The sequence below is a fragment of the Spea bombifrons genome, chromosome 4 (assembly GCF_027358695.1).
Source record: "Spea bombifrons isolate aSpeBom1 chromosome 4, aSpeBom1.2.pri, whole genome shotgun sequence".
In the NCBI taxonomy this organism is placed as follows: Eukaryota; Metazoa; Chordata; class Amphibia; order Anura; family Pelobatidae; genus Spea; species Spea bombifrons.
This window is the reverse complement of record NC_071090.1, coordinates 91,892,541-91,916,363: the sequence shown is the minus strand read 5'-3', so window position 1 is coordinate 91,916,363 and position 23,823 is coordinate 91,892,541. Positions and strand designations below refer to the sequence as shown.

At 40.2% G+C, this 23,823-nt stretch overlaps 1 protein-coding gene across 3 annotated transcripts; it reads right to left on the bottom strand.

The window, feature by feature from the left end:
* Nucleotides 1-3,515: 3,515 nt before the first annotated feature.
* Nucleotides 3,516-17,890, bottom strand: ANKDD1A (ankyrin repeat and death domain containing 1A). Of its 3 annotated transcripts, XM_053464786.1 has the most exons (15): nt 17,773-17,890; nt 11,610-11,713; nt 11,249-11,347; nt 10,795-10,893; nt 9,889-9,993; nt 7,706-7,804; nt 7,294-7,392; nt 6,894-6,992; nt 6,117-6,215; nt 5,807-5,905; nt 5,403-5,501; nt 5,045-5,140; nt 4,716-4,917; nt 4,423-4,554; nt 3,516-4,273 (listed from the first exon to the last, which is right to left on the bottom strand). In XM_053464786.1, exons 1-15 carry the CDS (start codon nt 17,804-17,806, stop codon nt 4,212-4,214), a joined length of 1,527 nt encoding a protein of 508 aa, XP_053320761.1. In that variant the 5' UTR covers nt 17,807-17,890; the 3' UTR covers nt 3,516-4,211. The 3 variants fall into 3 exon arrangements, with proteins under 3 accessions (XP_053320761.1, XP_053320762.1, XP_053320763.1); XM_053464787.1 differs by lacking the exon at nt 17,773-17,890 and having other exon boundaries at nt 11,606-11,713; XM_053464788.1 differs by lacking the exon at nt 17,773-17,890 and having other exon boundaries at nt 11,249-11,343; nt 11,610-11,697.
* Between the last annotated feature and the right edge of the window lie 5,933 nt (nt 17,891-23,823).

The window sequence follows — 23,823 nt, the reverse complement described above, 5'->3', positions numbered from 1 at the left end:
GTATTCTTCTTTTAGGAAAAACACGCTCATATAGAAGTAAAAAAAAAACTGTGCCATTTGTCCTGGTCTGGCACACGCGCACGCTCAATAAATATTAGGTTCTTATTGCATGGTACAGAAGGGTCAAATTCATTTCCCTAAAATTGTACGGTTTGAGTGCCTTATTGCGTCTGTCATGTCAATGTGCCCACTGTACATATGGTAATTGTATGATATATAGAAATGTGTTGCTTCTGTAATTTAGGTTCTTTTTTATGTATATATTTCAAAGTGCCAATATATAAATGTCTTTGTTTGTTCTTTCTTTCTTACTGAACTATAACAGCAGTGTTAAGGTGTATAAATACTGCTGTAGTTCAGAAAACTGTTAATAGTACAGTACTATGTTAAGAGTTTTGAATAAAACTGTGATCATGTAAAGATTTTTAGTGTCAGTCTCCTTCATGGATGTATTTAAGGCCCCTAAGGCAAAGAGTAAATCCTTTGAGTCCGCGGGTATGTGACTATTGTAAATGGATTTCTATTAAGTATAGTTACTGATGTGTGACTAATGCGCTGGGATTTCCCCTTTGGTTTCATGTATAACAATGCATTATTATATGTATTCCGCCATTGTGAGCTTTAGTAAGAGCTTGTCTAACCGGTACTGAGGTGCTCTAATAGCAGAGTCATTACAGCAACGCAACTCGTGGCCGCCTGTAATGAGCCCGGGGTTTCAGTTACTTCTATAGGTAACCAAAACTCTGCAAGTGGTTTCATTAACTTTTTGTTTTTTTAAAAAGCTTGGGTACTTCATTATGTACTCAAGGGACAAGTGTCCACTCATTTTGTTAATAAAAACAATACATAAAGTGTGCTAGCTGAGGGCAGGGAGGAGGTATGGGCCACTATTTGAACCCTTTTTTGTGTATTTTGATTGTAATTCCACATCTCCACCTGGGCGTCTAAAATGCCATGGAATTTTGGCAAAGTTTGCATCGGGGGGGATTATAATTTACCACTAAGAGGCCTCCTCTTAGGTTTGGTTGAAACCTCTTCCAAGTTTCCTCTACCAAGCACAGAAACCAGAAGAGGCTGAAATGTGTCCAGATTCATACAGTAAGGGAATTTCAAACACGCATGGGGAATTTTGCCAAGCGCTGCCATTTGTCATCTTTGCCCTCTGAAAATTCCACGTTCAGCTCAGAGTTCCTCGGGCTGTCGTCTCCTACACTCTCTGATGCTTTTGTAATTCTTTTCTACCTGTGCTACCTCGATAGTAAGGACAATGGAGAATAATAGCAGATAATAGTAGGCTATTTATAAACTCCTTTATTTCCCAAACAGTCTCATGTTACAATCCATCTTCCCATCATTTGAAAACATTGTAATCGGATCATTTACATCGTTCACTTTTGATTTGCATCCAGCTAGTAGTAGCGATGTGACCGTTTTCATGAACTAACTTCTTGCCCAGTTTCCTTTTCTCCGATAAAGGGATAGCTGATGCATTATAAATGCATTGTGCTTCTAGAACTGTGAAACATTTGTCGTATTTAAAGGAAATAAGGCTATGGATTGCGCTTCAAAAGAAACTGGGTAGAAAAACCATGTTTTGTTCCCACTGTACTGTAGTTAATGCTTCATCCACTGGCATTATCGGCAAACTACAACGAAGAAGCTTTAAAATGGAATGTGTTTATATATAATACATACACTAAGTATAAAACGAGTCAACGGAAAAATCAATTCAATTGATTTTGGCACCAGAATTGTGTTTAGATTGTGGGTGTAGAACATAGGAAATAGGTAACTCGAATGCAAGCAAATGCATAATTCTAAAGGGGGTGTCCAGTTTGTTCCTTGTTTATGACATACAATTCACCATTCACAAAAACAAGAATGTAAAATTCCCCAGTTTAATTATGCATTATGAAGGGCCAATGGTGGCTAGTGTAAAAAATACAATAAAGATAAGGTGGCCCTGCAAACTGCATAATGAAACAGGTGAGAATTCTGGCACGTCTGCTAACCACAGATTATACAGGATCAACACAGTCCAGTGTTACCCCCTTTATAATGCAAAATTAATGCGACGGACATTTATTCGTATCACATCAAACCCTTACTAAAAATCTGATAGAAGTCAGTCCCGTTTTACAGATCACTATCGAGGGCAGGGATGTGAGTAAAAATGTATGTTATTCGCTGAGTGCAGAGGTACCCTCATAGCCAGCCTTTGAAGGCATAGAATTGTGCTTTCATCTTTTCATGGAATATAGCACTTTTTTCCATCAATTACTTGGATATCCTCGGTTGTTCCTGTGGCATGCAACACGTCCGAACACAGTATGTTTTGAAGTTTACATTATTCATACACGGAGCGGACTGGGTCATATTAAAGACCAGGCATATACAATATATATATATATACATATATCTATGACCTATATGTCTGGACAGCGTGTGAAATTCATACACTAACTTCATTTCATTTTGACAGTCTATAACTGCATGTATCAGGCTGTCTCTTAAAGAGACCCGCCTGTAGAATGTAAAATGAAATAGTATCTGGTTTTAAGCAGCCTTTCTGGAAACCCTTCTTCTAATCCTAGCTTTGTAATAGTAGCCGGGTGAAAAAACAGGTTAATTATTATTTCCCTCATAATCAGCTGACTAAAGACATAGTTGCATAGAAGCGTCAGCACAGAGTCAGGATGTCCCTGTAAAGCACCACGAGACTTAGAAAGATCTGGCACTTTAGGCTGGTTATTATGGAAGTCAGGTTAACCCTTGTTGTGCTTCAATATCAGGTAAAATGCAACCTGCTTGAGGCATTCATTTAAATAAATAATATCAGTGTGCAATATGCAGATTTGATAAGATTAACACAACATAAGCACAGAGTGCTTATTCTTAAAGGTACAGCTCTTATTTAAATGCTCTTTAGTGTTTGCAGCGGGTATGTACTGAAATGTTATAACTTGACAGATTATCAGTCTCTTGTGAAGCCGTGGCACAGTGCACCAACTCCCTTTCCACTTTTCCATGTAGGTTAATAAAAGATTAACGCTGCCAATGCCTTGGGTGAATTACCAGAGTCTGATGAGACATGGCACCACGCTGTTATTATGTAGTCAATGTATTTTTTTGTTCCCGGAGCTCTTCCGGCTTTAGGAAGTAGAAGGCACCGAAGGTTTTTCCTTCATGTGCTATGTAACTAGCTTTAAAGGTCTTTCTAAACTAGGTTTGCCAGGACAGACGATTTAAACCTTACACCTATGAATTTAGCATCTGTTTGACAAGCGCTGAACCCAGACGTTGAATTCATGCTATAAATTATATTTTGCTGCAGTTGCCCCAGATTGTCCTACAGCATGTAGAATTTACAGGTGGCCGGGTTTATGTGACTGATTTGGGCACCCTATCCTATACAAGATATGTACTTTTAAACAGTATCTTACCAAAACCATTTAGGGCATTTTCTGGTCAGTCTTCAAAGGATATATAAAGGTCCTAAAAAGGATTATGTTCCAGAATATAGGAAATCATTCTTAATTTCTCCTCAAATAAGTAAAAAGCCACATTTTGTTTACATACAACCGTGAAACGAACCATAAATTCACAAAAAGAAAAACAACTGCCGCTTCTCATTGACACTGGAGATTTGTTTGATCCCCGCACTGTTGCTACAACGCAATGCTTGGAACACACCAAAGACCGCAGAGTTTGAAGCTGAGCTCCACGGCAACCTTCTCACGTGGCTCTGCCCTACTCAGGTGTGAGTTAAGTAAAAAGATATAATAATCCTTCTACATGTAAAAAAAAATATCCTAGTTAAAAACAAAACAAGACGGGTAAGAACCTTGGCAAACCCATGACTGTGCTGACGATTCGGGAACACCACTCACTAGTGCATATTTATAGATGTTTTGAAAAAATACCTTAAAAACAACCTGCCTTCGTGGCAGTACTTTTCACAAATTTCAGAGTAGAGAAAAGTGCTACAAGCGAGCAAAAACCCAGATTTACCTCTGGATGCTCCATGATGTCACACCATGGTGATTATAAAGTGATGACCTCTTTAAAGTGACACTGCAGGGTATTTTTTGGGATTTAGTATCAGCCCTTAAAGCGAACGTGCGCTGAGACGTTTCTCCTTCACTCGGGAAGGCTTGTAATGTGGCTAGCAGCGTCCTCTCTCTCTATTAATGTTAACCTAGTGCAGGCGATCACATGGCTGCACATGTCTTCGGTGAGGAATCATCTGCATTTGCCTTTTTCCTGATGCTTTCTACACAAGAAAGGAGAAAATAAATAAAGTGCCTCTTTACACCAAGGTTCTCTCTTATGTTACTCTTATAGGTATTTATTGCATTGTGATTATGTTTTACGGATAACGACTAGCACAGCAGGTGCTACATGTAATCTACAAATACTGACCTGCCAGGTCTCTCCGACCAATGCCCACCAGGCCCTCGTACAATCCTTTCACTGGATTTTCACCAGCCATCACTATCCCGTGCAGCCAGATCAGCAGCATCCTGTGACCGTGGTCTCGATAACTTTTAGACCCTGATAGAGACAGGAGGTTAGATAGAGGGTTAACTATCTATTACATACCTTGTTTTAATCTGTTCAGTGATATCTAGCATCACATATTCTTCTAGCCAAGGCAATGTGTTATTCTTCCATTGCCCCATCATGCGCATACCACCCTGAAAGATGCTTGGTACCTGTCCACTGGTGCTCTATAGCCCGGATGTGGGCATCTGTGAACTTCCAGTACTGGGCCAGTTTCTTCCATTCACCGGGCTTGAGATATTTTGTGGCAAGTCTCCAGAGGACTGAGCGGATGTGCTGTGTCTCAAGGCGATGGTCCTGCTTAAAGGTCAAATGCCTCGCCATCCACGAATCAGAATCACTGTTCATATTATCCTGGAATAAGAAACCTACATATAAACTCGTCTCTGCCTTGTTTATTACCAATGAGTTTTTATTTTCAGATACTGTATATTGCATGCATAAGACATAAATGTGTCTTGTCAGCATGTTAATAACGTACCTTCTCCCACTTGTAGAATCGATCAGCCTTGATGATCATATCTGCCAAATTGATGTGATTCCCACGTGCAGCCACATCAAGTGACGTCTTCCCTTGCTGAAAAGCAAAACATAAAACAAGTTGGATATCGACAGGATAAATAATGTAACACATGCGCCGCATTCATGAAAACATCAATCCACTATGCAGAAGGAAAGCCATAAAAGAAGATCACATTGTAATTTCAAAATGATTTTGTCACAAAATGCGACTGATATAGTCGGGAAAAAAACATTGTCTTTTTTTTTCTTGCAACACTTATGCTACCTTACGGTACAAACACGCCTTTGAATGCTCACATAACCCTTTTTCACCGCACCTTATCCTGCAGCTTGAGGTTTACTCCAGCAACGAGGATCATCTCTGCCATGTCTTGCCGGCCATTCTCTGCAGCAATATGAAGAGGAGTCTGAAGCCTCTGTAGGGTTACAAGTATCTTGGTTATTTGTACAAGGTGATGTGGTCGGATGTTACAAGCGTTTAGCAATGCTTCTGCTGGATCTTGGTGTATCCAAGTCCTATCGCTGCCTCTTTCTCCATGTAGTAGATTCGAATCGGTCTACCTTGTGTAGATGTGCGGTTGTGAGTCTCAGCATCCCTGTCCAATTCACACGTGTGTCTATCTCACCTCCACCCATTATAGTTTCATTGTAAGGTTCCTAAATGCCACTCAATTTTCTACATTATACAATATACATGATCAGCAGAAGCTCCTTTACTTACGTAGTCAGCAATATCCAGATCACACTCACAGTCAATAAAAAGCTTGACCAAAGATGGAAAGTTCTGCAGAACTGAAATATGCAGAGCCGATGAATTTTGCTGCAATTAAAAATATATCATTAGATTGTAAAGTTCCATGAGCTGGGTCCATTTCTGCTTCTGTACCAGTATGCCTTATAATGTGCAAATGTTATTGTAATATTATTTTGAATAGTGTAAATTTTAATGTTATTGTTAATTTTCACTCTCACCTATTGTAATAGTGCCACAGAATCTGGTGGCGCTCTGTAAATGAATACAACATACTCACATTGTTTACAGCATTAATATCAATTCCTGCATCAATAAGTGCTCTTGCAATATCTTCGTGTCCATGGAAGGCTGCATAGTGGAGGCAGTTCATTCCTTTCTGGGGGACAAAGACAGCTGTCACTATACATTAACACCTTATACTGTATATATATATGTGCTATTTAGGCTCTTAGTGGTTGTATATGTACCACTTATAATGCTAATCACTTATCAAGTTACTTGGGAAATAGTTCATTCTAGCCTATTGTCTCTCTATGTGGTACATGGGAAAGGTACCGTTATTCTAGTGCCACAGGGAAAGGGCTAATTGAAAGAGTCGGTTTTGTTTTAATGTGGATAAAACTTTTTCCTTTGAGGTGAGAATTGGATGAACTCCGCTGGTGACCATAAAATCACCCTGCAGACTGCCTCCATGTAGTAGGCCTCAACACAGAGAGACCGGCTTTATAGTAGCTACTGGTGACTTTGTGTCGTGTATAAATATTCAAGCTCCAAACTTGGAAAACAAAACAAAGAATGTGGCCACCTGATGACAGGAGTCTGTACAATGGGTATCTAGGTCTGCTGCACACCAAACATTTTGTTATTAATTTTTCTTGGTCTTCACTAAACCTGACTTTCCTTTTTTTAAATTTGTTTCTATAATAAAGGTAGATATTTTTTTTTCAGAAGACGAATAAAACCTTTAAATCCCTGCATAAGTCTCCACCGTAATGCTCTCATGCATTAAATATGCTGGGATGCATTTCCTTTTACTTATTAATTGATAAAATACCTCAGTTTGTGTGTTTACATCACAACCAGCTTCTAGAAGGATTTTCATACAGTCAAAATATCCACCTTCTGTAGCAAGATGCAAAGCGGTCAGGCCTTCCTGTAAATACACCAAGAAATGTACCTGTCATCTCGTACATTCATCATACCCAACACTGGCCGGTGGCTTACATTCCATCGCTTACATTTCATTCATTAATAATCTATCTTCATACGTTTAACGGCTATACTTTATAGAGTTCATTGTGACTTGGTGGTGTTTCAATCTATCAGAATCATTTGTTATTTGTTTTAGCATGAGCTTTATTGTGTGCGATGTGCTGAGTTTTACACACTTGACTACTGACAAAATAGTGTTGGTAACTAAATGGCACAAGGAATGACTTAAAGAATATACTAACCAGGTTTTTTTCATTAAGGTCCACTCCAATTTCCACAATCTTCTGCAGAACCTCTGTGTGCCCATTCTTAGCCGCCAGGTGAATGGCTGTGTTGTTCTCCTAAATGTAATTAGAGATATTCAGGGAAACGTTTGAACTGAATGCAATAGGTACATCTGTCTACAGTTCCCCATTTCGAGAATACCCTAGGCCTCACCCTCACTACCAGCTCCCATTTCACCACCATATTGAGTCAACAGCATGTTAAATACTTCCTCTCGATGGGATCTTCAGATTCTTCTTGATACCGAGTTCTAAAATAAGAGTTAACTCTACATGTACTACAACAATAGTGAATTGTATCCGCCTTTAACTATGGCATCACCAGTATGTCCGAGAAATAATCTTTTAACCGTCAGATAAACAAAGTTACCTTGTCCTTTAAACTGTGCTGGCAACCAGAACCGATAAGAAATTCCACCACTTCCAACTTCCCATGTTCTGCCGCTAGATGAAAAGCCGTCCTCCCTGACTGTAAAGGAACAGAGAGTCTATTAAAACTCAAAATGGATTCAAACTTTTATATCATTACAGAAAAGTCAAATTCTTCAGAATATTCCAAATGCAATGCAGATACTTTGGTTCAAAATAATTACGTCAATCCATACCAAAGTAGATCTTTACAAATAACACATGAATGTTAGGTATAAAACACGTCAGGGTAATTATAAAGATCAGTTCTAGGGGCACAAATGTGGGCTATGTCCGAGTGTCCACAAGTAGCAGTTTGTCCAAGAACTGATCTTAAAAACGATGTCTGGCTTTGATTGCTAAAAGGAGACATTCATAAAATCTTTTAAAAAAAATCTCTAAAACAGTTACAAATGTAGAGGAGCTTTGCAGGATCAGGCAGGAATATCCATGGATTTAGGTGTTAACGTTGTTTGCTCAAATAAGGATATCCCAAAATCCTTGACCTCTTCTTTTAGGAGGAGTGTAGAAGGGGCTGACATAGGGCGCTGTATACCAGCAAACACAGAAGCAGCTCTGGCAAAAGGCCCAAAGAGCATTTTTTCACATTTACATATATATAAAAGTCACAGATAATTAGTAAAATATAATAAAATTGGCTTTGCTGAAAACAAAATTCTTTTTTCATTATATTTACATGTAAATATTGCTTAATGGGTAATAATAACATGGTTCTTTTAATAAGGTAACCTGTTTTCTTGACTATTTCAATTCAATGTACTTAAAGCTGCTTTTTTTCTACAGTCAAAGTCTCCGTAAGTCAAACTATCTTTGTGCTTAGAATGCCCGAGAATGGCATGTATGTGTTTAAGGGTTAAAAAACACTATATTGTTTAGGAAGGTGTTTATATGATTTTGGCTGGGAACAACTAATTGTCAGGAGTCACAAAATCAGACACTGATATACACTTGTTGTTATACGCTAAAAAACAGTTTTACCATTATTTTTTATGCAATTATATAACTATATTTAAAAAATGTTTTGTCGGCTAAGCAGAGAGGACATTGGGGGCATAAAACAGGCAAAAAAAAAAAGTTATATTATAAATATTGGGCTGCCATGAAACCAAATAATTTTAGCAGTAAGGGTGAAGGAGTTATTGTATGCGCCATTATGCTTCCATGCAGCTTTGTAATGTTTTGTAAATTACCAGTAAGACCTTCCATGCTTTCTAGCAAGGTGAATGTTGACATATTCTGTTGCCAAAGCAATGGAGGCTCTAATCTGACCAGCCCTGGTGATCAGTTAAAGGCCTGGTCCTTGTCAATGACTGGGGTGAAATGTGGTATTTATGGGAGGTGAAGTGTTAAACATGATCCTGTTTTGCGCCTCTGGAAAATCAGGTTCTTTTTTATGATGTACAAATAATTACATCAAACAGACAAAACGTAAATACACTTAGTACTTCCCCACCCTCTGCTAACTAAATAGTGTTTCATGGACACACGCAGGTGACTTGTGATGTGGAATTTACAGAATGTTGACAGCCTTCCTCACATGACCCATCCTTTGAATATCTGGACTTGATATCAGACTCCCTGTCAGAAACTACCCCATGACAATATGTTGGAAATACTAGTCAGCTTTGGAGGGGCATTGTACCCTTGAGTTAGTATATTCAACTAAGGATGTCTGTCTGTTTCATAAACTGTCAGCATTTTTTTTCAGGAAAAATACCAACTGCATAATACCCAAGTTCCATACTGGTATTGTGGTGCTAGCGCAGCAGAATATCCCTTACAAGTACGACATTATACTATTTGATTAGAACCTTCTTTAACTATGTTATCCATATTGTACCAATTAACTTTGATTGCCCAACAGACCGTCTTCCTTTATACAATTTTAATAAAAATACCTTGGGAAAAGACTTTTCAGAACTTGACTGTAACCTTCACAGTCTCCAACTAGACCACAAAATTGTAAGCCAATTATGGTAGGACAACCATTAAACTACTATAGAAATAGGGTTCTCCTTTTAAAGATTAGTAGGGGTAGTTTCTTTCCTCTTCTGTGACCAAGCTCTTATTTTCCCTGTGTGACACTGCCCGGTTTAAATGACTGGTGAACACGGATTGACTTACCTTGTCTACCTTGTCTAATTTAATGTTTTCAAGATCCTCCATAATAAACTCCATGACCTTGATGTGGCCTCTCTGTGCGGCACAGTGAAGAAGATTCAACCCATTCTAGAAATAAAAAAAGGGAAGCTATTAGGAAGGAACATAACTAAAATTATGTTTAATTGAATGAACAGAGAGAAGTTGGTGACCCAGCTAGTGGGCTAGAACAAGCTGAGCTGTGGGCAAGTCGGACCCCAGGTTCCGCTCATCAAGCAATACAATGAGTCCTTGTGAGCATCATGGACAAACATACTAAATGATCCATACCAGCCATCACTCCCTTACTAGGCCGTATTATTAACAGGTTTGGTGGGGGAACATATTAAAAGAAAAAGTAATACCTAAAACGTTATGCAGCTATATAAGTGGTGCATTACATCTACAACATATTCATTGTTTGAGCAAATAACACAAAATCATTTAATAATTGTAAAAGTGAATGTTTACAGGTGCTAGTAGGGAAAACCCAGGGTAGACAAGCAACAAGGAATCATGCAAAGGTGTTATTATCCTATATATCTTCCATGAAATATCATTTAAGATGAGTAAATCTGACACAGACCTAAAATAAAAACACGTTTCCATTTTGTGTTCCTGTGTCTAGACACAGATCATCCCTCTAGGTAACAGTTCTCAATAGAACCATAGGTGGTTCTTTAATTAAAAATTGCAATTAAGCTTGAAAATAAATAATACACCTCTGGTCATCCGAGGAGATTCTTAAAACATGCAAAAGCAACTCTCTAAGTAACTTATTACAATGATCTATTATGGCAAGATCTCTTAGCAAATCCCCCGAGCTTTCATAGCGTATTTATTTGCAAGGAAACAATTAAGCCACATTAGAATTGGTAGAACAATCATTACCTTATTAATGCAGTTAATCTTGGCTCCAGCATTGACAAGAATCTGCAGACATCGAAGATGTCCAAACCAGGCTGCCAAAAGCAGTGCATTCATTCCGAACTAGAAGCAGAAATAAATCAGAGAATTCAGGTACCTCTGACTCAAACAGTTAAAATAGAAGAAAGTATTTCTCCAAAAAGAATGATATGATACTGTCTGCCTTGCTACCCATTTTATTCAAGAGTAGAGATATATATATTGAGAGGAACTCCTAGATTTGCTGCAGTCATAGCGCGCATTGTAGTTCAGCAGTAACCTGATCATCTTGTAGGTTTCCCTGTGGCCTACTGATACAGTGGACCTGCCACTCTGTAAACTACCCTCCTGGAGGTAAAAACAGATTGCTATGGATAAAATATTTTGTTTAGGGAGTAGGGGAAAGTAGGAAGGATCACCTGGAAATTGAAACACATACATTGTCCTCCTCGTCCACAGGCACATCATGGTCCAGCAGAAGCTTCACTGCCTGCTCATGTCCAGCTCCGGCTGCCCAGTGTATGGCTGTCCTGTCTACCTGAAACAGGAGTAAAAGGACAAGAAGAAAACTTGATCAAGGGCTACTGCTACTCCCGCTGATTTCAGTACGAGTGCTACATAGCATGTGCAGGAAGTATATTTAAGTATGCTTCCTGTATACACTTCCTGGTTTGATTAAGGGAGAGAAGGGAAATGAGACAGAACTCTACATTTCTAACAAGTTAGACCTAATAAATAAAATGTTTCCTTTCTCTAATGATTACTTAACCACAGTGATCCAAAAGGGATACTGTACCTACACTGTTCTTGGCCCTGACGTCCACTCCTTTGTCGATCAGTTGCAGCATCTTCTGTATGTTGTTGGTCTTCGCTGCATTGTGAAACTCTATCTCTGTACGCAGTACTGAAACAAGACAAGACTGTCAACAAGAGGAACAATTGTAGAACTTTTCTGAATAAGCCTGATACATTTACTGTTCTGGTAAAGGCCAACAGTGCACTCTGGTCTAGGACGACTGGCTCCAGAAGGATGTCCCGGTCCTGTTTGGCAACAGGATTATCCATTGGGTTGGGGGATAATCATATCAGATATCATCCTAGAAACAGGCCCATTAAATCTACAGAGATTTTTGTCTGGCACAGAGCTCCATAATATTAAAACTTTGTGTATAACAACGCAACTTAGGCTGACCAGATTCCTCCTATAAAGGAGAAAGGATATTGAAAATGCATACTGCAGGGCTGTATTCAAGCCCATTAAACACTCTTATCTCCTGAAATAAAACAAAGTGTAGCAAGAGGTAAGAGATGAAGCCTGACATCCTAGAAGGGATTAGAGTAGATCCTGCTGGTAAATTCTTTATTGAATCTTGTAGACATGCTGGGTAACAGTATCTGTCGGAGACAGAAGCTCCTGATCCCACACTGGGTTCACTGTTGCAACATACCTATTAACACCGATACCTAAGTTATCGTCTTTTATAAATCAAATTGCACGTCTGTTTGGGATCGGTGCCAAGGAGACACAGATGTTGGAATGTGATTTTCATGCTTGGCACACATGAAACTGTGGCTCTGCCATTTATGTTTTACACCTGCAAAGGTTATTGCAGGACACCGAGGCCCCTTTTTACTAAGTAGCGTTTCTCTACAAGACATTATAGCCTATGAAACATGAGAAAAATACAGAAAATCTACATAGGGAATAAAAACATCTATTATTCAGCTGCTGATTCGGTTAATTCTGAGAACGTGCGCTAAAAGCACTTTGAGTCTCACTGGGAGAAAGCCGCTATATATAAAAAATAGCTATTATATTATTATAATTATTATCATGATGAAGTGAAAAAATAAAGCATCGATACCACGTAAGTGTTCAGTAGCTCTTGTAAGGCTTAGCTAGGTATAGGTAAACAGGAAGTAGTTTACTCTTTTTACATGTGAATTTTTTTTGTGAAATTACAAAAAGCCAGTGTTTTACTTTGCAGCAATTTATTTTATTTTCTTAGTAAAACAGCTTTCAATGAATTTGTTAAAAAAATTAGTATTAGCACCCTTTTTATTTCGCACAGGGAGTGATAACTTTTGCATTATTTTGCCATATTTTTAATATGTATCAGTTGTATCAGTGATGTATTTTGGCCTAGACTGACTAGGCCTAGAGCATTAGGGCCAAAGGGGATGCAGACCCTCTTCCGCATGGCAGGGAGACAGTTGCCCTATTGGTGCCACAGCTCAATGGGCCAGCTAAAAGAGATATCACTGATCTCCCAACCAGCCCATTAACCCTACAGAGGGCTGTGCCAAGTCAGCACAGTCATCCATAATTTCCTTCCGCTCGGTGCCATGTGTCCTTAAAAGGTGGTGCGCCAGGATATGATGCTGTAATAGTAATTATATGGAGCATATGGTGGCGCTACCCTTGGTTGGGCCTAGGGCAGCACCGAAGGTAAATATGCCACTGGCTGGAATATATTTGACAATGTTACCATATACCATACGTAAATTACATAGATTATATGGAACAATCAAAATAATCGCTCTCATGGCTACCAGAATGTGAAATGTTCAATTGTGATTTCATGCTATGCCTTATATGTTATTTGCATTATTACACATTGTACTTATATAGGGGGAGGACTTACTGAATCTATATCATCTGCTTTGTGAGTTGGCGGATTTAGATGCCCATGGGCCTAGCCATGTGCAGGGGCGGAGGTAGCACCAGAAAGCGTTAAAGGGCCAAAATATCCCTGCTACCCCCTGTACAGTGCGTATGAAAGTACTACAATTTAAATTAAAAAAAACACTTACCTGACACAGAAGAGCCCCCCCTGCAACAGGAACGGCCCTCCTCTTCCATTATCTGCCTATTCTTGCACTGATTGGCTGCTTCAAACTGCCAATCAGTGGCAGAAAAGTGCCCCCTTTAAAGTCAATGGTAGCACTTTCCACCCTTGTGCCCCTAGCTTTTTTGAGCCAGCACTGGAGCTGGTTGGAGGTAAATGTATCACATCCAGGCTGGGAGCAGGAGGGGAAGTTAACCATGTCAAATTTTGCCTCTGGAAATGCTTAATTGTCATATGACACAAATGCACACACTGAAAGGTTTTTACCATGGAAACTGAGGCAGATTATTAAAAGTTTCTATGTTGTTTTTTAAGTGAAAAAACCCTCCAAAAAAGCAATAAAAAGACAGATCTTCAAAGTGATCGAGCTAGAGAACTAATATTTTGTTTGTGGTTTTTTTCCTTAAAGCCTTCTGCTTTCGCTGCCATCTGTGTTTTTATTTACAGCCGCCACTGTAAAATAGATTAACCCTAGGTTCTTCAGACATTTTATTTTCCCCATTATTTTAAAATTAAGTAAAAAAAAACAGAATATAATTTCACACTGCTTTAACCATGCACATGCTGATAAAGATATAAGCAGGACATCTTAGCTCTAAACACTGCCTGACCCATATTTCTTTCCATGCACCAGTTCATCGGACATAGTGACAGCGGGCAATCATCACAATTAAACCCGACAGCCTAATGTTACGAGGCAGGGCTCCAGGGATACATTTAAAGCAGTTTTATCTACAGCGAGTATACACCGTACCCAACTCTCGTTTAGAAACCCCCAAAATACAACAATCTATTCATACAATCACCTTATCAACTGTATATATCACATGTATATTATTATTTATGAAGCAGAGGCAATTATATCAGATAACACTTAGTAGAGGGCCTGAGCCATTTAAGGAACTTTAGGGACACCAAGACTCTTTCTGAGAAGACCTTTCAGACCATGATCACATATTCTATGTTACAGAAGACGCTGGTTTGAGAGTCCAAACAATGAAACAGCAACTCCAGCCAGAACATTGTGATTACATATATTGGCCATTATTATAATGACATGCCAACAACCACCATGGAGTTACCTCCTGCAGTACCAACTGTAGTGGGTCTCAGTATCCTAGATATAGCGGCTTAAGTCAGCTTCCTCCCCATCAGCCACTGAGCCTCTCGCTGGTTCCTGGTCGATACCAGAATATCAGCCACTGAAGTTGATAAAGTTATCCCCAAGAACACTAATCTAGAATGCTTGAGAGTCAACCAGGAACTACTCATTTTTATTAGGGAACATGCACACATATTTATACCAAATATTCTCCCAGATAAACAGGGGACAACAGTACAAGTCCCAAGAGACAAATTACAGCAACAAATCAACAAACTGGGTTTTTTTGCCTTCTTTTGGATCAACAGCAACAAATTAACAGATATAAGAAAGGCTGAACTTGATGGACACATGTCTTTTTTCAGCCTATATAACTATGTAACTATGTAACAAAGGTCTCACAAGACAAGGTTTTCACACTCCAGGAGAACAATAGTACATTGGGTTCCTGGCACCTAGCAGCTGGGAAGTGGTAAAACAGACTAGTCAGATTTTACAGGAACTGGTTGTTTTCTTACACCTGGGGTTATCTCGGTAACCTAATGAGAGAAAATACCAACAATATCTAATGCCAAGAGACCTGTACAATAAAACAACATTTTACCAGGCTCAAACAGTCTGAATAACCCCCTTTTTAAAAACAAGGGTACCCCAACGTTGTATCTGAGCGCCAGTCTTTAGAGTCTGTAGTAATTGGGAAAATGTGGCACTTCTACCCACCTCCCCAAAAACAGAACCCCTTCCAAGGCCAGGGCCCATAATCTTTAGGGAGGAGGTTGGCCACCAGGCCCCTCCAGGCTCCCAGGGCATGGAGGCTTCAGTGACACACAACCATCACCCTACCTCCGTCCAACTGTTCTGCATTACCCTTATAAATAAAGTTATTAAATGGAGTTATACATCTGGGAGTTCCACACTATTGGCAACCACGGTCTACCTCTCACCAACACTACCCCATCGTTCAGACTTTGCCTACTTTCACTCAGTGCTAACTAGAACAATTGTCTACCCCCCACCATGCTATGCTTCAATTCTTGGTATACAGAGTTGCACTTTAATAACAATTTAAAAGCTATACAGCACTGGGGGTTTATAAATAATCATTTATGTACAGCAACAAATTTCACGAGCAGAGGACATCCATAAAACAATGAAGTGCAGTAATTCCTCTTTAGGGTTTGGCTTCACTTATTCCAATAAAAATACACACTAGAGGAAGATATGTCTCCATACCAGGAAACTAGCTTCTGAGCGACTGTAATAACATGATACAGAAATACGATCTGCCTTGTATAGTGCAGGACATGCGCATTAAAGGGACCCTCTATATGCACTTTAATGCATGTGATAGCTGAATACATTTCGATGGTGCCCACCTTGCAAATGCATGGGGGGGTTCTGCAGAACCCTCCTATATGAATTTGACTTTGCAAAGTAACACACTTAATGTAAAACTGTTTTTTTTGTTATATACTACTTCTTTTTTCTTGTCTATCCTTTGTACAGCGCTACGGAATATGATGGCGCTATATAAAACAATAAATAATAAGTACCCTGGCTGGATTGATTAAAGACATTCCAAGCGATATCTATTCTATAGAAAGGGCTGAGAAACAGGAATCTTCTTCCAAATTAGACCAGAGTAACAGGCGGAATAACAGTCTGAGTACACCAACAGGCTTCAAAGCTCCGGAGCGCTGCTAGAACTGCCACGGACAGGAGTTCTACCTGCGTGGCAGGAATTCTGTGCCTCGTCTCTCAGATAATAATCTCTGTCACATGATTCATGTCTAAACACAGAGCCCAGCTTTACAGGGCAACTAACCACGGCAATACACCTTATCAGCCAGTTACAATGTCAAACATAAGAAATTCCTTCAGCTCACCCGCACATTCCAGCGAGAGTTTAGTATCCAGCAAACAGAGGGTTTGTATGGATTACAACCACTCACACCCATCACGCTAGGACAGCAGCAGTAGAAACCTCACTTTCTATACCCGGTTTTCTAACGTAAGCTCGTTGGAGCAGAGCCCTCATCTCCCTTTGTTTCGTTATGTTATACTCTACTTATATCCTATTTACCTGTTGTACTGCGATGCTGAATATGATGGCGCTATATAAAGCAATTAATAATATAAATATGGTTTATGCACTCTTAACTCGAACCTCCTTTGCTCATATCGCTCAATCAGGTCACATTAGACACTTTTGCATTGCACCTTATGAACTCTTATCAAGATCTATATGTGAGTAAACCGGTAAAGCACCTTCTACATATATTAATAGAAAGATGCAGCAAATGCCGACGACACCGCGGAGCTTTACAAGTTAAAGCGATTAGACGTTACTCCTAAAAATGATACCCAGAGAGAGCAGGCGGTATTTTATACGGAGGTTATCACAGAGGTAGTGGATACACGGATACGTTGGGGAATTCAGTGCATGTAGACAGCCCTTCGCTGCCAAGTGGAACTCCCAGCCCTTCCTTCCTCTCATTGTCTGTGTAACGATGTCATGCGCTGGGTTACCAGAGGCTTATACAGAGAAGTATATACAGAATATGTGTGTGTATATGTATATGTGTGTATAAATAAATATATATATATATCGATATAAAAGTATATACAGTATGTGTGTGTAAATATGTATTTATTTATATTTGTGTGTACATATATATATTGATTTATATATGTGTGTGTGTGCATGTATATATATACGGTAATATACATATATAACATAAATTTTATATATATATATATATATATATATATATATATATATATATAGATAGATACAGATTGCACGCTTCATCGTATTAAAGTACTGGGAGAATACAGCACAGCGTGCCACGGGACTAACCTGGGAGGTGGAAGGCGGTGGCAGTCGCTGCCCGGGACTCAGCCCCGAGACCCCGTAATGACCCCCCCCCCCCCCAGGTGTATGCACCCGGTCTGCACATGCAGCAGACACCCCACCGTCACAGCCCAGTCCCCGGTGTAATTGGCACTTACAGATCTCATCATCACACAGCAGAGCGCCCTCCATCCCCGCACCGCTCTCATCCAAGCCACATCACTTCGGCTCTCCCGGAGCCAGCCCTTCTCGGGGCAGCCTGCGCCCGGCGAGGGGTGGGGCTAGTGTCAGTGCGCAGGAGCTGGCCAGGGCCGGCCCATGACGTCACGGGAGGGGCAGAAAACGAGAGGGCGAGGAGGATACGGAGAGGACGTGGTTCCGACAGACCGTGACACAGGGGGGAATAGACCTTCAACGCAGGGGTTACTGCAACACCCAACGCTCTCCTCCATCCGGGCTGAGGAGGATAGGAATAATAACACAGACTTGGGGTGCCGCAGTTACCCAGTCCTGAATTGACTCATACCGTTCGATTCGGTGTACAGCCGGTATACTGTGTTATAAAGCACCCCTATTTATATTACATACACCTCCGCAGAGCACCTGCTATGATTCGGGGATTCTGGGGTTAATTTACTAGCCGGTACTTTACTGCACTTCAAATACAATGCAAGGTGTGCGGGTGTCACAGGTGACCTGGGGTGACCCCGAAAGCGCTGAGTATCTTGTGAGGTGAGATCTTCCCTCAGGGAGTGTGTGTCACCGAGTCTGTCGTCACTCCTGTCTGATTTACCGCTTTATTATATATATTATATAAACAAGGTATAACATTATGGATAACAGTGTGTGACAATAAGACTTACCGCTTTATTATATATATTATATACACAAGGTTTAACATTATGGATAACAAAGTGTGTGACAATAAGACTTACCGCTTTATTATATATATTATATACGCAAGGTATCGATAACAAAGTGTGTGACAATAAGCCGCCTGCAAACGCTGTGCTACGTATTCAGTGCGCCTTTCCTGAAATGTGAAAAGAGGGTCTGGCCGCTCCTGCTTCTTTATGAAGTGAAATAAATTCAACTATTCATTGCATGGCATGAAACGAAAACATTCGAAGATATTCCAGGAAGCGTTCAGTATGATGTATTATCCATAAATGCGCATTCCATGTGTTTATTGTATATTTCATAGTTTTTTTTATCAATTAAAGTCTAACTACCGTGTTTCCCCGAAAGTAAGACAGTGTCTTACTTTCTTTTTATCCCTAAAAGCCCCACTATGTCTTACTTTCGGGGTATGTCTTATATTGGGAAAAAATTGAGAGTGATGGGAGTTATGATGTACTTTTAGAGCATAATTAGATCATGAAAAAGACATTGGAAATGGTACAGCATAACACCCATCACTCTCACACACTTACCAATCAACACACCTACCAATCCACACGTATACCAATCCACACACATATACACAAATCCACACACGTATACACAAATCCACACACATATACACTAATCCACACACATATACCAATCCACACACATATACACCAATCCACACACATATACACCAATCCACACACATATACACCAATCCACACACACATACACCAATCCACACACATATACACCAATCCACTCTCACTTAATGCTTTCCTACCTTTCCTTTCTTCTTTCAGCTTCTTTTCCTCCTCTTCGCTCCTCTTCTTCAGTTCTGTCTTCTTCCTGGTTCAGAGGGCACGGACAGCGGTGGGCGCGGCTTCAGTGTTGTGCGCCGGGATCTGACAAGAAACCCCGGCGCACAACAGCTGTTGCCGCGCAGATCACAAGGGAGCGGTATCGGAGGTCATTAACAGACCTCCGGCTCCCTTGAGTGATTTTAAGCCGGGTTGAACCCGGCTTAAAATCACTCAAGGGAGCCGGAGGTCTGTTAAAGACCTCCGATACCGCTCCCTTGCGAGCCTGCTCCTCCAGCGGCGGACATTACTGTCCGTCTCTGGAGGGGTGCCGGGTGCCGCAGGTTGGCACCCCCTGGAGTGTGGCGCCCTGTGCGGTCGCACACCCCAAAGGTCGGCCCTGTCGGCCTTACGTGTCTGCTCCTGCACAGGGTTTAAATAAAAACATCGGGGGTTTTTTTCAACTTTATTTAACATCCTCCATGTTAAATAAAGTTAAAAAAACTTTATTTAACATGGAGGATGTTAAATAAAGTTAAAAAAAAACCCCGATGTTTTAATTTAAATCCTGTGCGGCCGCAGACACGTAAGGCCGGCCTTGGTGGGGACTTCCCGGCCCCTTAGAGTGGCGGACCCGGCAAATCCCCCGTGTTTCCCCGAAAGTAAGACATATGTCTTACTTTCGGGGTACGGCTTATATTAGCCGACCCCTCTGAAACCCCCGATACGTCTTACTATCGGGGGTGTCTTACTATCGGGGAAACACGGTAGTAGCGGATAATTTTCCATAGATCTGCCTTATAGGCTCAAATATATTGGCCGTATTGCAAACCAGCGCCAGACAGGGGATGAAAAACAGCCCTGACTCTTTAATGGCAACAGCCACTAAATTATTAGTATTAATTGTTTTATATAGCGCCATCGTATTCTGTAGCTCTGTAGAATGGGTAAACAGGACATGACAAGTAGTATGTAACACAACAGAGCTTACAATCTAGAAAAATGACATACATGCGGCAGAACTCTTTATCTTGTGCATGTTTACAAGATTTATGGTGCAAGTCACAGCCAAAGTAACACACCTATGCCATCTAGCACTGCCCACACACACCTAGACACTCACACTAACACAACCAGACACACACCAACATGCCCGCCACACATACTAACACCTAGACACACATTACCCATATCCCTAAACTCGTCCGCCCAAGAATTTGCCACTTGCCACAAAATTGACGCTATCAGGGATGACATCCTCCCCCGTGGTGTCAATCACATGGTACCTCGGCCTCCCTCCTCATCCGAAAGCTACCCTCAACTCCCTCAGTCTAGTCACCCCTTCCCAAATATCTGAGGTTCTTATTGACCAACCTCACTACCTCCCCCCTCGACTCTGTACCCTCGCACCTCCCATCATCCCTTTCTGGTGTTCTTACCCTAAACAACATCTTTAATCTCTCTCTTTCCTCATTTAAACATGCGATCATCTCTCCCCTCCTAAAGAAACCTTCCCTTGATCACCATCAATCCATCATCCCTTCTCCTCTTGGCATCCACACTGCTGGAACGATGAACTTATAATTGACTACATTTCTCTCTACACACTCTCTGCTTGCCCACTGCCCTTACTCACATCTGCCCATTGGGCCACCAAGCGTTTGCCCAGATTAAAAGATGCCCCCCACAGACCTGTACACAACGAAAAACCACAGGGGAGCTGTCATGCCATTAACCCCGTGCCCCAAACATACACAGACCCTCATACACGCTAAACTCAGATCTGTCTCTTACCAGAACTAAGGGTGACGACTTTGGGACAGAAAATGATTTATTTTAGGAAGGAAAATAATATATATGCTAGGTCTGTCACCATTTGCCTCGAACCCATGCAATAAAATAGTCTTTTAGTATTAAATGCCATATTTTCACCATAATTTATGCTAAAAGCCATGAAGGAGGCCGTTCTCCTGTAAGCCGGTTTTATCTTGCTGAGCCAGGGACCTGTTTAGAGCCTGCATTGCCCAACCGGTTATAATATAAACAGAATTTTTACCAGAACTCTATGCAAATGGCCACAAGGGAAAAAAATACTCCCCGTGTTAAAACAATTGTTTTTTTAAAATATATTTTTAAATATTGTTTAAAATAATACAAGGTTCAGATTTCATAATTGGCCTTAAACATGCAAATATTCTTGTTCTCTACAGTGCCTGGACCGTGTACCTTGTCTGTAAGATACAATTAAGAAAGAAGTGGCTTTGGGGACTAATTAACGAGGAAGAGCATGCAGGGTCTTGACTGCAGCACTATAGTGTATGGAAGTGATGGATGCAGGTTGGCGTCAGTGTAGAAGGATTTAAGAGTTCCAAAACCACCTAAATCTCCCTCACATTTACAAATAAGTCATCATTCTACCAGGTTTTGATTACAGTGAGCAAATTAGTAAAATAATATAAATTACTATCACGCATAGAATTCAGCATTTTGAAAGCATTATTCTGGCTGGAAAAAGAAACATCCATCAGAAGGTATTCTACTTTTGCAGATGTTAACAATAATTCACAAAAGTTTAAATTGTACAGAATAAATTGAATATTACAGGAATTAGGTTATATTGCTGTACAGATATATGGATTATTTTCTTTTCTACAATCCTATCGGGAAAAGCATTTATGAAGGGGGGGCAAGCAATAAAAGCTTATAAAATGAATCCAAGCAGATACAGTCTGCAAATCCTATAACACCTGTGTCAGGAATAAATATATAGGTGGTTTAGTCACACTGTAAAGGTTCTATTTTGCCTAGCCTGCTATTCTGTTTACCGGGGGGGGGGGGTACGCTTTTTTTTCGTGTTTTTGCTGTCTTTCTACGACCGTTATTTCTCTTTCATTTACTGCACTCACATAATTTAATTAAAGGGCTATTTCTTTGAAAAACATATTTATATATTATTCTTTAACTTTGAAAAACACCCCCATATTTCTATATAATTTTCATTTATTTTAAGCTTTCTAATTGTTTTAGGTTTTTATGTTATTTTTTCCAATATACATTACAAAGTACATGAAAAAATTTCAAAAATGTATTTATTTTAAATCCCGGGTCTTGGGACCAATGGAATCATCTATTCAGCTCACAATCACAGTGAAAAAAGAAGAGAGACAGAGGACAGACACAGAGGCAGTGCTTACAAAGCAGCGAAGGAGTTGAAGTACCCCAATTTTGCCAAGTCCTCTCTAATTCTGTTGGACTCAATTAACTGAAGTACGTTTGTGGTGGGACGTCTGATCAGAACTTAAAAACATACACAAAACACACAAAAAGGGAAGCACACACTCAACAAGCATATAAACATTTTCCCATGCTCCTGAAATAGATCTTTGCTCTCCTCAACCGGCCAATTTAGGCTATACCCCCATAGTCTGCATTAGAAGGCACTGCGCTCCTTTAATACATGGAGCGGAGGGATATTGCGTAATCGCACGAGGATGGGGGGCCCTTGGGCCTTCATTACTTATATTAAAACCAAACATTAGCGCTGATGGGGAAGATCAAATTTTATTGCAAATTGAAAAGGCTGCAAATTTGGGTGAAGTTCTGATCATGGGAGATCTTAACTGCTCAGGTGTAGATTAATGCTGTGGAACAACTAGTTCAGCTAAGTGCAGCAAGATTCTTAACCTGATAAATGACAAATGTATGTCACAATGAGTAGAGACCCCAGCCAGAATGGACGCCTGTCTGGCTCTGGTTATAACCATCAACGAGGAGCTTATGTCAAACATCCAAGTAAGAGAACACTTGGGGAATAGTAACCCTAACATGGTTTCTTTGAGAGACACTTAATTTTAGAAGGGCCAATTTTGGCAGGCTAAGGGCATCTGTTGAACACTTACACTGGGATGGATTGTTTTCTGGACAGGACACACATAACAAGTGGAATACCTTTAAGCACACATTACAAAATTAAACATTAAATGCGTACTTTTGGGAAACAAATATAAAAGAAGAAAATTCAAACCAATGTGGCTTTAACGTAAAACAGGAAATACAAAACCAAGAAATTTTGCGTTTAATGCCGGCATCAGCATCATTTATAGACTACAAAGGTGCCAACAAAGCCTGCAAAAAAGACAACTAAAATGGCAGAATTGGAAAATGAGAAACATTTTTTATGTTTGTAAATGGAAAAAAAGCCAAAAGCAGAAAATGTTGGTTCTTTGCTATCGGAAATGGGAAACTTGGTTAGTGTGGAAAGAGGGAAAGTAGTTTATTTAACTTTCTTCTTCCGTTTACACCAAGGAGGAAGGATGGCTAAGCCCCTGCTGACTGATCTTATAGAAACATTGCAACAAACATAGGATTGGCTGACACAGGAAAAAGGGGCTTAAGTAATTAAACACTTTTAAGGTAGACGAGGCCCCGGGGCCAGATGGTATAAACCCTCGGGTACATAAGCCTAATTCTGGCCAGACAATTATTTTTGATTCTTTCAGTTCAGGTATAGTGCCAATAGAC